Source organism: Pyxicephalus adspersus, chromosome 10 (assembly GCF_032062135.1).
Source record: "Pyxicephalus adspersus chromosome 10, UCB_Pads_2.0, whole genome shotgun sequence".
In the NCBI taxonomy this organism is placed as follows: domain Eukaryota; kingdom Metazoa; phylum Chordata; class Amphibia; order Anura; family Pyxicephalidae; genus Pyxicephalus; species Pyxicephalus adspersus.
In genome coordinates this window covers 36,999,519-37,015,861 of record NC_092867.1, presented here as the reverse complement: position 1 = coordinate 37,015,861, position 16,343 = coordinate 36,999,519, and the positions used below count along the sequence as shown (strand labels likewise).

The 16,343-nt window shown below is 36.0% G+C and overlaps 1 protein-coding gene across 2 annotated transcripts in view; it reads left to right on the top strand.

Moving 5' to 3' along the window:
* Window positions 1-16,343, top strand: part of LOC140339254 (cGMP-dependent protein kinase 2-like) — a 91,059-nt gene that overhangs the window by 29,419 nt on the left and 45,297 nt on the right. For both annotated transcript variants that reach the window (XM_072423848.1, XM_072423847.1), the window contains exons 3-8: window positions 1,797-1,963; window positions 2,876-2,989; window positions 5,428-5,533; window positions 7,370-7,433; window positions 10,747-10,824; window positions 13,944-14,038. In XM_072423848.1, the coding sequence (XP_072279949.1) occupies window positions 1,797-1,963; window positions 2,876-2,989; window positions 5,428-5,533; window positions 7,370-7,433; window positions 10,747-10,824; window positions 13,944-14,038 (624 nt within the window). The remainder of the gene's footprint in view (window positions 1-1,796; window positions 1,964-2,875; window positions 2,990-5,427; window positions 5,534-7,369; window positions 7,434-10,746; window positions 10,825-13,943; window positions 14,039-16,343) is intronic.

Genomic DNA, 16,343 nt, shown 5'->3' with positions numbered 1-16,343 from the left:
AAGATTTCCCTCTATTTCTTGTACAGGTGACAAAGGTTAAAAAGGCAGAAACCAAGGGTAAATCTCCCTATACAGGAAACCAGACACTAACATAAAGCTGATGGAATTTCTAACTCTTACCATCTCCTTACAGACCCTAATTTTTTTAGCTGGAGTTAAACTTTAAAGCACTAAAAAAAAGCATGTTGGTCTGGCTCAATTTGTGGGTAAAGATAAGTTTTTATCCAATCTTCAATCTTTATATGCAGATGTTGTGTATTACTTAATGTTCCTTTTCAGTATACACAAGATAATTAATGCTGTCTACCAGTAACTTTAAGTTTTAAAAGTTTAATTTTAAGTTTTAAGTGAAATTAAACCCTTGCTTTTTTACACAAAGTTATAGTTCATAATAATCAACTTTGCTATCTGTACCAGGGTTTTTTTGCCTTCCTCTGAACCAAGTATGTCCACAGGATTTTATCTCTGAGATTTGTTTATTTCCCTAGTGGTTGAACTTGATGGACTTTTTTTAAACCTGATTTACTATGTAACTTTACACCTGTCACACATATATTGGCTATGGTCATTTTATCATTACAATTAAGTAAGATAAACCCTGGTTGTGCAGAACAGGATAAAAAAATAAGGTGTTATAAATAGTATTATAGAAAAGCTGCCAAAATATGATTTACTTTTGCCAAAGCTCAACCTATCCAAACAAAAAGATCACCGGCCAAGCTTGAACCTACATTCATATATAAGAATGCACCACAAAGGTTCTTATTGCGCGAAGATTGTTTAGTGACAAGGAGACTGATTTATTAAAGCTCCCCATGGCTGGAGAGGAAACACTTTCACCAGTGAAACTGGGGGATCCAGCAAACCTGGAATGGATCTGGTCCAGGATTTAAAACATTTGCTAAAAAATAACAAACACCTTTTAGGAAATCCATTGCAGGTTTGCTGGATCGCTCAGCTGTCCTGATGAAAGTGTATCCTCCCCAGCCTTGGAGAGCTTTAATTAATCAGGGCCAAGATTCATGACAGAAGAAGGCTCTCAACAATTGTGAGGCTGTAGTTGAGTATTGGTTGTATGAGGACTTTCTCATAAAATCCTAGATTCTACAGGTTGGAGTTATATTTGATATTTACGGGACAAAACTCATTTTGAAGATAACTTTGAGATATGTATCTTTGCCATGGTTTGCCAAATTTGAAAAAAATGAGCACAGATGATTCATTGCTGTGCATAAAAGATACTAAGACGCCCTTTCTACCCACAAAGTCATCATACATTGTCAAACCATTGCTCTGCCAATAGAAAAACAATTAGCTCTCTTGCTAAAAGGTTACAGTACCGCTGAGTATTTCTGATATGACGTTAATGATCATCTTCTGAAATGCCATACAGTCAAACTCCCATGTGCCCTCCATTTGGAATCATTCCAGAGGCTAACAAAACAAATTTTTCCTACAGCTTAAAAATATGGAACAGAACATTAGTGTCTCTGACTCGGAATGATTACTAGGTACAGCCTCCCATGTGGCGACACTTCCAACTATTCCTCTCTCGTCCTGAGGCATACTGTTGTGAAAATTATATTCACAATGACATTTATTCTCCGCTGCGTGAGAGAACAGCACAAATATTTACATTTGCCAAGCAAGAATTTGTTGCAGGCCCTCTATTAATTAGATTACTCATACCTAATGATAATGCCACTACTTTTTATTGTGATTATCTAGTGATATGATAATTATACTGTTAATTTTTGTGGTCAAGGTAGAAATGAACATCATATATTTTTTTCTAGTGCTAAGAAACTAATCACTGGAGCAATTATGAGTAATGACTTCCTACAGCAGCTGGAAGCTTCACATGTACGTCGAATGGTGGACTGCATGTACGAGAGGGTCTACACTCAATCACAGCTTGTCATTCAGGAAGGGGCAGCTGGTAACCATCTTTATGTTTTAGCAGGTAAGAAACCTAAATATATATTTAGTGATCATTTGGAATTATGGATTTCACATAATTTAGCAACCCTATTCAATACAGGACTGCCTTTCTGTAGGCCTTTCATGACATTTGAGGGTGGGCTCTCGCCAAGATGAATTAGTATTTCACTAAAACTAAATATCACTGCCATGTTAAGTTAGCAGGACACTTAGCATGTTCATAGGCATCATTATAGTATACCTTAAGCAGAAACATTTAAATGGGTGGAAGAGCTACACAAAAGAAAATGTTTAAGTATTTGTCTGTAAATATACCTGTATATAGGTGTTATATTTGTATAGGATGGAAAGTGCCAGACATTCATCTGAAAATGTGCTATTTGTTAGAATATACGGGCCATATCCCAATATCACATATAGCATTCATTTTGTTGGTGCCAAATTTACAAGCAACAGAACTGCTATAGGTGGACTTGCATGTCCTTATGGCTTTACACACCCTGGCAGAACACTGATCTTTGTATGGTGTTATTGAAGCAAACAAAACCACCAACAAAAAAACTTTCAATTAAAGAGTTTACTACATAGTTAGATGGCTATGAATAAAGTGAATTTACCTGCTAGAGGAAAGATTTGTTTTATTTTCATAATGTTCTTTTAATTTGGGCTGATTTTTAGGAAGACATGGAGCTTATGATGCTACTTCAAATGTCCATTTTCTACAGTGATGATTTATTTTAACTTGTTGTAATCTTACCATGTTTTCTATTTTATGGAATTGCGTTTCCCATGCCAGAAATATAAAATCAAGATTCAGAACGATAAAATCATTTTCTGGCTTCTGTGTAGCTAGGCTTTGTGAGCTTGTAGTGGAGAAAAAAATCATTTTGGCTGACAAATACACTGAGGTCAATGTCATTATTCTTACTTGCAGAGGGCTTGCTTGATGTTATTCAGAATTCTCGACTGCTTGGGCAAATGCATCCTGGGACTGCTTTTGGGGAATTAGCAATTCTGTATAACTGCAAAAGAACAGCAACTGTGAAAGGTATGAGTCATTATCACAGCTAAAGTATAATCACACACTGCCTGTTAAAAAACAAAACGGAAAAAAAAAACATAAACTGTATATCAATATTATGTATTCCTCTGTATGCTTTTATTTTTCATTAAGTTGTAATTCCCTAAACACCATCATGTAAACTGAAAATTCCACAGTAATGTATTTGTTTTATAATGTAATTTAGTAGGGAAAAAAGAGATGTTCAGAAAAATCCCATTGTACTGGCAATCCAGTATACGTTGCTTTTAAAGCTTTACCTGAAACAAAATTCATGAACAAGCAAGAATATTGGTTTATATTAAAAATCCTCATGACTTGGGCACTTCAGTCATAATTTAGGCCTTAAAACAGAACTTTCATTAAATAAATTAAAAAAATGCACTTACCTTTTGCTTTTTAAAAGCTCTCAAACCATGTATACCCCCCTTCTTTTCAGGGTTTGCCGTTCCAGCTATGTTGCCATCTTTGTTCTTCTGAGTTTTTCCTGCTGTTTCTTAATTTTGCACTGAGCAGGCACAAGTTCAGGTGAACGTGTCTTCCTCCAAATGTAAAAAAAAATTAAAAAAAATGAGTGGAACCACACTGCACATGCGTGAGATTCAAAGCTTGTTTTTTCTCTTTACATTAGAGGAATGCCCCTAAAGACACATGCCCGATCTTTGGTATGCACAGAAGGAAGAAGGAGCAGAGCATAGCCTCTTGGGATATGTGATATGAGTATCTCAGGAGGCCTTGAGTTTCTCCTTCAGTCCTTACAGTCCATTGCAGTAAAGACAGTGCCTGATTTAATAAAACTCTCAAAGACTGGAGGAGATACACTGTCATCAGTGAACCTGGGTGATCAAGAAAACCTGAATTAGATCCACAACTTACTTTTAAGAAATCAATTTCAGGTTTGCTGGATCACCCATATTACCGTGTTTCCCCGATTTTAAGACATCCCCATTAAATAAGCCACCCCCAATTTTTGAAAAAATAATTAAAATAAGACACTCACTCGTGAATAAGACATCCCCCGATATTTGATCCTGTGTGTGTCTCCTTGATGCTGGCTGCAGCAGTGTCTGCTCCTGGCTGCAGTGCAGAGTGAAACTGAAAGTAACAAGCCGGCATTCTGCACCAGGAAGCAAGCTGCTGATCCCTGCCCTAACAGAGATCCCTGTCCTAACGGAGAGCCCTACACTTAATTACTAATAAGTGAACAGAAGGGGACAATCAATGGCATAGAGTGATCAGAAGGGGACAATCATTGCATAGAGTGATCAGAAGGGGACAGTCAATGNAAAAAAAAAAAAAAAAAAAAAAAAAAAAAATGAGTGGAACCACACTGCACATGCGTGAGATTCAAAGCTTTTTCTCTTTACATTAGAGGAATGCCCCTAAAGACACATGCCCAATATTTGGTATGCACAGAAGGAAGAAGGAGCAGAGCATAGCCTCTTGGGATATGTGATATGAGTATCTCAGGAGACCTTGAGTTTCTCCTTCAGTTCTTACAGTCCATTGCTGTAAAGACAGTGCCTGATTTAATAAAACTCTCAAAGACTGGAGGAGATACACTGTCATCAGTGAACCTGGGTGATCCAGAAAACCTGAATTAGATCCACAACTTACTTTTAAGAAATCCATTCCAGGTTTGCTGGATCACCCATATTAACTGATAAGTGTGTCTTCTCCAGCTTTGGAGGGCTTTAATAAATTAGGCTCAGAAGGGGAGGGGACAATCAAAGCTGTGTTGCACCTTTGTGTTCTGGTAATAGCAAATACATTTTAGATTTCCCATTACTTTCTGCCCTAGTAATATTGGGTATCAGGGCAAACACAGATGATTAATTGTTTGATGCCTATTTGGTGCTCATATACTGTACTTTTAAAATAGACACTGATGTTATTAAATCATGAAAAATAATCCTATACTGCCTGAATAAAAACAAGAGATGATAGTTGATATTGCGTTCATCTTTTTTTTGTAAATTAACTTTATTCTTCCCAAGGCTCCAGATTGATCAGCATACTGTCAGTTTGAGTCCAATTGTATTTACTCTCTCCCACAGATATCTTGTGCCTGATTTATTAAAGTTCTCCAAAACTGCAGAAGATTCACTTTTATAAGTGAACCTGGGTAGTCAAGCACTCCTGGAATGGATCTGATGCAGGATTGAAAATGTTTGCCAACAAATAGCAAATTACTTTTAACTAATCCATTTCAGGTTTGACGGATCACCCAGGTTCACTGATGAAAATGTATGTTCTCCAGTTTTGGAGGGCTTTAATAAACCAGACCCCTTGTTTTCGTTCACTCAGGTTTGCATTTTTTTCTTTGATTGCTAAATCTGCTTTAACCCTATGGTTCACTTAGTTGCTATTGTGAATTTTTTGGCACGATATGTGACTTCAAAATGTTTCTTCTCTTCCTCCCCAAGCTGTAAAGGACTCCAAAATTTGGGTTTTGGATAGACAGGTTTTTCAGAATATTATGATGAGTTCAGCACAAGCTCAACATCAGGAATATTTCAGCTTCCTTCGCAGGTAATTAATTCCATTTCCAGCTAAGGCGTTGAATTTAGTGAAGCATGACATACTAGTTCATTGTTATTTTCAATTCTTGTGAATATTCAACCAACCTTATAGCTGATTTTTCTGTGTGGTGACAGAAACATTTCAGTAATTGGAATTTTATTATATGCATTTCATATCATATGCACTGGCTTCAGGGGCCAGGAAGTTCCAAGGATGAGTTGGTGTTCTTGGGGTAAAGAGCAGATGCAAAGATCTGCTTTAGAAACCCTTTAATATCTGTTGTTACTATGAGCTAAAAGAGTTGTCCGTGTTACTGAAAAATAATGTCCCCCTAATGCTTATTTTTGTAGAACAAACATTTTGATTTGGTGTTCTTTGAGCCACACTCTTCCTGCTACTTTTCTTCATTTGACACCAACCACACTGCCTTACCTTAGTATGTTTAAGAGGGTAGGAAGGGGAAATGGGATGATAAACTTGTGCTTTAACTGTTTTTTTTTTTTTTTTTTTTTTTTTTTTTTTTTTTTTTTACATGTTCTTTTACATCCTTGAGTTCTGTACCAGGGTCATAAAACTTTTTTCTTAATGAAGTTGGAGTTGCCTCTGTACATAGAATGCAACCAAGATTAAGGACATTAAATATGGCCCATTGTTCCATTTTATTTTGGCATGCCTGCTTTTAGGAAAGCAAATGTATGAAAGGTATAAATTGAACGCTATATGGTTGATGTAGCAACGGTCAGCAAGGTTGGCTCCGTGGCTAGCATTTGGCTTGCCTTTGCAGTGCTGGGTCCCAGGTTCGGATCTCAGCCAGGACACCATCTGCAAGGAGTTTGTATGTTTTCCATGTGTTTGTATGGGTTTCCAATGGGGTTTCTTCCCACATCCCAAAAACATGCAGTTAGAATAATTTGCATTCCCTCCAAATTGGCCTTAATTTGTGTTAATGACATATGGCTATGGAAGGGACATTAGATTGTGAGCCCCTTTGAGGCACAGTTAGTGATATCACAATAGACTTTGTAAAGCACTGCGTAATATGTTGGCGCTATATAAATACAATTAAAAAAAATAAGCAAGTGGTTCCGGTTCCAAGTTAAGGGATATTGTGTTTTTAATAATTTTTCTGCTTATTGCTGCCTGTGCATCTTTTAATGAGTTCCAATGTTAAGTAGCTTCCCAGTTTGTTTTTAGATGCCAGTGGATAGTGTGGTGGCTGTTCCACTACAACAGAGGTGCAGACCTAAGCAGCACTTGCAGGCTTATTTGATGAAGTGGAAGATGCTAAGTGCACACTGTGCTGAGTCATATCAACCAGAAATCAGAATTTTTTTTTTCTTTCTGTATATTAAGTCTGAATGGAGATGCTATAGCTTACTTCACTGCATTAAGGGATTTTTTGCTTACACTGTTTAATGAACAACCCCACTGATAATAATATAGAGCTTTCCGCAAGCTGGAAGTCATTTACTTAAATGACCCCTGTAGGCTGGATGAACAAGTCCCCAAACCCTGTTCAGACTATTTCAAGGCACTGAACCAAAAAAGACATGCTGAGCGGGGAAAGACTATAGATAATCTGTATGTATCTGGGACAGAGGGAGTCTTTGCTTATTACGTTTAAAAAGTCATGTGCCGCTGAAATAAAAAACACTTGCTTATAGTCAGCTACACTGAATCTCAGGAAGTCATTAGGAAGTGTGGGCAACTTCCATTACTAGTAGGGAGTGGGAGAAAATCTATATTAACAGAGACAAGAAGTGGCAAATGTATTACAGAGCTGTCAAAGTAAATTTGAAATGCTATTTCGAAGAATATAACCACTTTTTCCAATCTCTTCTGCAGTGTATCACTTTTGAAAGATTTACCCGAAGAGAAGCTGTCGAAGATTGTAGATTGCCTGGAAGTTGTATGTATCTGCTTATATTGTGCATATTTCAAAATGATGTTACAATAGATAACTGGTCAGACTACAAATCGACGCACAATGTTAAACTATAAACTTAGGGTTCAGTCTGTCCCACCTAAGAAAGATCCATAATATTCTGTACTTTTCAGAACTTTCCAATTTTAAAATCATATACAGGTAGTCCCCAAGTTAAGGACATCAGACATACAGATGACTCCTAGATAGGAATGGGCTTCCCTGCTCACGGAGGCTTGATGGGCAGAGTGGTGCGGCTCTCATGACTTGCAGTTTTGGTTGACTTTTGACTTGTTGACTTTTAGTTGTAACTCTTTAATGACTAAGACAAACTCTGCAGTTGTTTCTTTTTGCACATTTGATGAATGTCTAGGCTCCATAAAGTTTTTTTTTTGCTTTGTTTGTGTCAGTCAGTGTCACAGTAACTGACACCACACTGCCTAATAATATGTTGGGACAAACATCTGTCCTAATTGCATTTATTAAAATAATGTACCTGTTCCGACTTACATACAAATTCAATTTAAGAACAAACCTACAGTCCTTATCTCGTATGTAACCTGGGACTACCTGTATCCGTAAAGATTTCTTAAAGTAAAGTCTTAGAGAGTGTTAGAGCTTCTAAAGCATTCAGAAATCTTTATATGAAAGTAACTCAATTTTAGCAGAAAATAAGACATTTGGCAAAAAAAAAGCTTTCTGTGCAGTCTGTTTAATGTCAGCAACCATTTTAGTGTGAATAATGCTTTGCAGTTTGCAGTATTGTTCTACAGTCAAAACAGTGTATAAACAAATGATTTGGAACAATGCAGAAATGAGCAGTGACAGATTTTGTGAGGAGACAAAAATAAAGTTTAAAGCAGAGTTCCAAATATAAAACTAACAATTTTATGGCAAACTTGATTTATTAGTATTATATAAGTCACATGGGCACATTTTGCATTGCACAGGCATGCAGGTGACGTCATTTTTATGTTATAATATAATTCATGGTCCAGTGAGCAGGCAGAAGTCACAGGAAGCTGGAAAGCTGAACAAGAAAATAGTAGTGTCACATTGCCTAAGCAGAGTTACAAATTGTTTTTCTAATTCTAACAGTATGAAGAGGTATTTCTTTGCATTGATATAAAGCAGCAGCTGGGAAACACACATATAAATTGCATTTAAACAACTCAATGATTTGTGCAGTGGCACGACCAGGAAATGGCAAAAATGCATTACTATATAGTCTTTTGTAATACACACTTAGCAGAACATGCAGATTTCCATGGACAATCACAGATTCTGCAAATTTTTCTTTGTAAAGCTTTTAAATGTTCATAACTTTTTCAAAATGACAAATTGTTACGCTTTTGTATGTTAATTTTTTTTTTTACCATTGTCATATATACTTCAGATTTAACATAAATCCTTTTTAAGTGGTTTATTTTTTTTTTACCACATGTTGGAGACAATAGAGTTTATAAGCATAGCAACAAATTAAGGTCTAATTATTTGAATCTGTTCTGCACAATTATACAGATTAGAAGTGTTGTTCTTACTAATGGGTATAATTCATTACATTGAGAATTCATTACATTGAGAATTATTATTTCCCAATATGTTATTAGTCACTTTTCATTTTGCTGGGCAGAAATTACAATAGTTCTTAATATCATGTATTCTTCCACTCTAGATAGCACTTCATCAGTAAATACTGGAGGATTTTAATGGCTCTTTCATTATTAGTAAGAGTTAATATCTATTCTAAGCAGCTAAACACATTTAATTATTTCTCTAAGTTAAAGCAACTGAGGCTTATTATTGGTTGGGCATGCATCCATATGGATGGCACCACGTAGCAGTCTTCTCACCATGCATGCAGTGTGCACCCACCCCTCCCTCTCCTGCTCTCTGCCACATGTGTTTTGACGTCTGTTGATATTATATACATAAATATAATATTCTTTTTGATTTGTTTTAGCTTTAATGTTTTTTGCTGTTCATATTTGTAGTACAATCAAGTTATTGACCTAATTTTAAGCCCCACTGGTGCTTAATAGGACTGATAATGAAGATGACTTTGTTATTCTGGGGACTGGGAAATCAATTGGGCATCTGTAAGTGTAGAAAGGTTGAGAACCCCTGCCTAGAATAAAAATAAACATAGCCAGTTTTTCCATGAATAACAGTTCTTCAAATACAACAGCTACTGTATATAAAACCATACTGTTGTTATTAAATATACAGCATCTAGGTTCAGTAGATTAAGACACCCACATACATTTGTAATCTTCAAACCATTAGCTCTTCGAAAAAAACAAAAAAGTAGAGTGATTAAAATTCTAGTGGGTTTAAAGAAGTAAAGTTCTGCTGACATGGCACTATGCTGCTAAAGGCCTCATTAAGAATAAAGAGAGCAATCACAATATAGTAGTTGCTGGGAGCATTGCGGCTTGACTAATTGTTTGTCCTTCACTGAACAAATGACTTATTTTCTATGAGACACTTGTGTAAAATAAAGTGAATGGTTTGCTTATCTAAATATTTCAGTCTTCAACTTTCAGTACTAGGGCTGTACTATTTGACTTTTTTTTAAGCAGACTATTTGAAGCAGAGTGTTTTTTTAGCATGTTAATTTCAACATATGACACCGGGGTGAAGTATGATTTTTCAGATTAATTAAGATTTTATTCAATACAAACATATTAGAGGATCTAACCTTCCCCCAGGTTTTGCCTAAAAAAATGTTAATAGTGACTTTTCTTGTTGTCTTCTTGACAGGACGAACTAACTATCTCAGAAAAAGCATTTGCTGCAATACAGCCAACATACTATAAATAAATATATGTATATATTACTGCTCTTGCATCAGTGTCTGAATAGAACTTATTGTGTGCAGTAGTATAAAGTTAGCTTGCTAACTATATAAAGTAATTACAAATTGTTCACATTGCAAATATATATTAAGCAGCTTGGATCATTCATTTGAAACTTGTCTAAACTAATTTGCCGATAGGAGACGGGGATCACTTCCAGGACCTTATTTCCTCCCAGTTGTAATCCTGTATTTTATACATTTTTTCCTTTGCGTAATTTGAACATTTTAATCATGATAAATATTACAATGATTGCTTAAGCAGCTTGGCACCTAATTACCAGTGTAAGGTTCTTATCAAAAACTCATATGCTGGACAGTCCAGGGCAAAAGGTCTTCATTATAATCACAATTAAGGATGATACATTTCACTGATTATCTCCCACACATTGTACATGATTGCAGCTTTCTGAATCAAACCTTTTCATTCTTGTTCCACAGGACTTTTATGACAAAGGGGATTATATCATCAGAGAAGGAGAAGAGGGCAACACATTTTTCATTATCGCTAAAGGACAGGTATGGGCTAATGACTTAGAAACAAATGTCTCATGAGAGCTGCTTGATTCACCTTAGCTCTGTTTTCCTTTTATTCCTCTATTGCTGGCTCAGTGTGATCTCTGTAAGATAGGTAGGCAGAAAATATTGAGCCAATTGATTCTGAATGTTGATGACCTCCTTGGTGGTTCTGAAATCAGCATTATGCCTTTTTGGTTTTTATGTTTATTAATAATATCTTGCTATACAAAACCCTAACACAAATATACATTTTCTGATACATTTTATTTCATTTATTTTCCAAGGTCACTTTTTTACCTTATCTAAACTTTTTATGAACATTGTATGATTGCTCATTGCTTACTTTTTAGGTAGATGGGCAAAGTTTTTCATATCAAAAAATAGACCCACACTAGTCGCACTGTAATGTTCAAATAAGTCAACCCACTATAAACAACATTCCTTTTACCCCTATTGTAGAAGGTTTACAGAGCATTCACCTGAACTCTAGGATGAATAGTGGACTGTTCCAAGTTAGTTAATTGCAAGTAACTGGCCAGCCTAGCTCATTCCAAACCCCAATCTACATTCTTATGTGATACACACCACTTCTGCATGTTAAGGAGCTAGATCTGAAATAAACACTGTACTGTAGCCCCATAAAGAGCAAGTGAGGAGAGGAACTTACCAGATGCACATAAGTTCCAATAAATATTTTAGATGTTGCACAGGTTTTTAATGCAGCACTATAAAGGAAACTGTATCCAACAAGAAAAAAAACCCTAGAATGTTTTTCCCAGCTCCTAACAAAAAAAAAAAAATAGTCTCTGCACTGGCAGGTTCAGAAATTAAAGATAGCATGTTTTTTTAGGTATCTGACAAATAGTTTATTTAAAAGACACATTTGAAATGTGCTATCAACATTATTTCACTAGACCTTTACAAAGGGTTTTACACAATAGTGTTTCTATATTGAAATGTTAGAGTGACCGTCCATTGAGAGAGCAGAACATATATGTCTCAATTCTTGACGCATTTCGCCCAAAAGGGCTTGAGACAAGACAGGGCAGTGCAAGTATTTTAATGTTCAGTGGAGGAATGCTCCCAGGACTAATTCCAGGATCAGGAGCAGTTTAGTTGCTGGTTTTGAAAGGCTTCAAGAGAGACCCTTTGGTTAGAGGCTCTGATTCTGCAACCTGAGCAGATTCTGGTGCTGAGCACATCCCGAGGAACCCAATCCTCTGGGGGTTTAGCCAGTTTTTACTACTGTATTTTTAGTTAAAGAAAAATCAATATTGGCTATAGATACAATGTAGAGAATAAATTCATACATTTTTGTGAGGAAAACAAACTAGACTGATATCAGGTATCCAGGTGTTTCTGGGACTACTTCCGATCACTACTTGCTCAACTCCACAGTTCCACAATTATCTCTAATTTTGCTAGCTGAATGTATATTAGTGTCATCAGTTGTTTGTATACCAGTTGAGGCAACTGAACCCGTTTCATTTCACTTTGTATTGGCATACAACAACATTTACTATAAATAGTTATAAAACTACTGTATGTTATACCTCCCTAACTGTTTATGTGTCTTTTTATCCAAATGATACAATTTAACAATATGTTTACTTTTTCCTATTTTTGAATCTTTGAAAAGACTGATTATACATAAAATAAAAAATCAAAATCTTATGAAGTCGAAAAGCAACATGTTGCCATTTGTGGGAACTACTGCTTGTTTACAAACAGACTACCCTGGCTATGCACATCATTACAATGGTTGAGAAAGCAATCTTTCTTCCTTGCCAAATACAGGAATTGGTGCCAAATTTCTAAACTGCTTTTATAGCAACACAGCCCCTTCTGGTGTTGATACAAATTAAATGTGGTTGGCTTACCCACTTGCCAGTGATCTGCCAGCTCCTCATTTAAACAATTAGAAGTCTGGTTGTATTTGCTCAGGTTTACTAAATAAAACAAAAAATAAAGGATCCAAGTAGGCATGAACAGACCTGCAAGTGCAAACCCCTGGGAATCCTTGCAAACAATATGTTCCTGACTCATCTGGCAAGTTCTTAAAGTTAAAACGTAAAAGCTGTTCATTAGAGGAGTGAAAAAAAAACCTTTTCTAACACAGGTCAAAATCAAGCTAAATTACTTGCTAATGGTCTTTTTTAACATGTCCACCTGCGCCTTCTGTGGGTGTCAGTGGGCTGACTCCATGTCATCAGCAGCATTCAGTTGCACCCCTGCCTTTCAATCAAACTACTAATCAGAGGTGTATGGTATAAAGATCAGAACTTATTCAATGTTCTTTAATAATTCCCTACAAATAATACATTTAGTTATGGCTCGGTCATCGGCCATGAGAGGCTTCATACAGATAAGGCAATAAAACAATGTCTGTGATACGAATGCACCGCTTACAGCAAATAGGCCTTATAAAAGATGAAGGGTGCTTGAAGTGACAACCATGGATGGCACCCTGTGGAACTCATGAAAACAGAAGACAAAGTCACCAGCACTCCAAAGTACAGGATTTTTGCTTTGTTGTGAAAGCACTGTCACAACATGTTTAAAAACCAATGTTTCAGGGCTGCACAGGGTCCCCTGCTCAAGGCAACATATTAGGTGTAGCATACCAAACACCTAATACCAAAGGAAAATTACCCCTTTGCATATAAACAGTGACATGCAGGGACCTTAATACTGCATTTTCCTTAACTTGTTTCTTGGATGAGAGATAACTTGATCTTCCATTACCAACTTTTTCTTTGTAGCCTAAAAAATATAATAGAGCATTTAGTTAAACCCTACTAAATACAATTTTTACAGAATTCATTCAAAATAAAGAATGCGTGTGACCTTAGCAGACCATCAAGAACACAGGGAGAACATAAATATTGTTCCTGGTGGAATATGATCTGCATAAGACATAAGGGCTAACCAAAGTTGAGTCTGATTGACTAAAAAATGCACATTTCACTTGGATATAGTTCATCTTTAAGTGTTTTTGTCCTGGTGCTTACCTAAGGAAATAAATGCCAAGCACACAATAAAAAGTATTGATTTTCTAAAGCTTTCGTTACTGCTCCACCTGTCAACTGTCTTGACAGTTTTATGTTTTTTCTTTACAGGTCTGTGTGACGCAGGCTGTGGAAGGGTCTCAGGAACCACAGGAAATAAAAAAACTAGGAGTTGGGGATTATTTTGGGGAAAAAGCCCTGATCAGGTAAAATATACTGCTGTGAAGTGACCTACCCTGGAGGATAGGTTTGTGGGTTAGGCATAGTACTAAAGCAAAGCTTCCAATGGGGAAGTCTTAACACACAGTTCCGAAGAGTACAACAAAGAAATTGGGGCTCCAATTGCTGGCCTCCTTCTGAAAATAATAGTTGCCTGGTGGTCTGGGGCTTCTTTACCTTTAGTTCACAGGCTCAGACTGAGTATCAGAACGTCTCAGAAAACTAATTCCAGGTCAATACTTAAGAAAGACAAAGCAATACCTTAACAGGCAAGGGACTATTATTATTATTATTATAAAAAGAGGACCCAGTATTTGCAGCCTACATGCTGAAACTGGATATCAATATTATATAAAGATAAGATAAAATAAAATAAAGATAAAAAGTAAAGATGGTAAATATATGTTGCGTTACCCTTTAACGCAAATTTTATGTGCAACCATGCACACCTATTTGTCTTAAAAATGTTTATACACACACACACACACACACATACATATATATATATATATATATATATATAATTAATTGGATATTCCCTTTACATGGGCTGTTGCAAAGTGGTAAGACAGAAGAAAAATGCTGTTTGGTCATAAAAAGGACAGCTATGCTTACTAAATCTTCTCTCAAAATAAAAGGGCAAAGTCTTAAAACCTTGCATACAAACTTAATATAGCATTTCAGGTCCAAGAGCCTTTAATGACCTAAAATAGTTTGGGGTCATAAAGTATCTTGCTAGAGAATATTCAGAGTGTAAAATGTACACTCCTAAACACAGATATTAGGAATTATATTGTTTCTTTTTATTAGAAAGTACCAACCCTAAACAAATACAGGTGTTTAGAAGACACCAAGTGTGATGTGCCAATGCAGTCTATGATGTAATATCTGTCTTATGAGTCAACTGTTAGTCTGATGTAATGACTGATTAAAGTGTATGTAAAGTCAAAACCGGTACTTCGTGTTCAAAAACAAAAAAAATAGATGACACTTCTACAAAGTGAGTGGAATTCTATTTGGTTGTCACCAGAACAGGTCACCTGGCTGGAAGGTTTTTCTTTACTTCTGATGACAATGGTAACCTGTTCAATTTTCTGTCTAGGTGTTACTGGTCACCAGGAGCAATAGAGGGGTACATCTCCTCTCCAGCAGGGACATTTTCCTACTCTATTTAAACTGTACTTTGCATTTAGGTATATTAGGTAAAATTACCATATGCCATTTTTTCTATTTTCCACAAGGCTGCTTCTTTGTACCACTAGTTCAGATTCTTACACTGTTTTATCTGTATGAATATTTATATTATTAGAGCTGGATATACATATCATACTTTTTGTACATAAATATATATTTGTAAATAATTGCAAAGAAATGAATCAATGATCTAGCTTATGAAGCCTAAAAGATAGATGCCCCTTACAATCCTAATACCCACAAGTAGTTGGTAAACAGTAATACCAATACATACCATTGCTGAATAAATGGGTTTTTATCACACTGTTGCAGTGACCTTACAAACATTGATTTAAATAATGATCTAACAAGCTCAATAGTGTAATGGCAGGGACATTCATGGTGCATTACTACATTGTCCAGTCATGTAGTTTGTTTGGCCATCTTTATATTGATTGCATGTTTACATTTGTTCATTGACAAAACTAGTACTGTCCTAGATTAAAAGGAAATACTAGAGGCTATTGTAAAAAAAAAATCTACATCATGTAGATGTTCACTTATGTTGTCATTTAAATATATGCTAAATTAACTGAAGAGTTAAATTATGTTAAAATCTATGTTCAAAGTGACTGCTAACAGCGTGTTCTAAGGATCATGGTGTATGTTTAGTAATAGCACAACCAAGTTAAATAACGAGATGGTACCTGTTCAGAAGTTTGCAAACCCCTTGTTCTTATTACTATATATATCACCCCTTTAGCATCAATGATGGGAGGCAATCTTTTGTAATAGTTGTGGACAACGCCTTAAATTTTCTCAGGTGATAAAGCTGCCAATATTCTTGGAAAAAAAGTCTCCAGGTCCTGTAAATTCTTCACGAGGTGAAATCTCCTCAAAGTAATTTAGTGATACTGAGGTCAGAACAACTGGCTATTTCAGCACTTTTTACTCATTTCCTCCGTATCCACTCAAAACTTTGGGGATTTCTTTGGTATCGACTCTTGGGGGTCATTGTCATGTTGGAAGATCTAATTGTGCATGCACCATGCACCACTTTCAGGCCAATAATGCATGTCGTCCTCCACTTTTTTCTGGTAACATGCTGCATTCATTTTG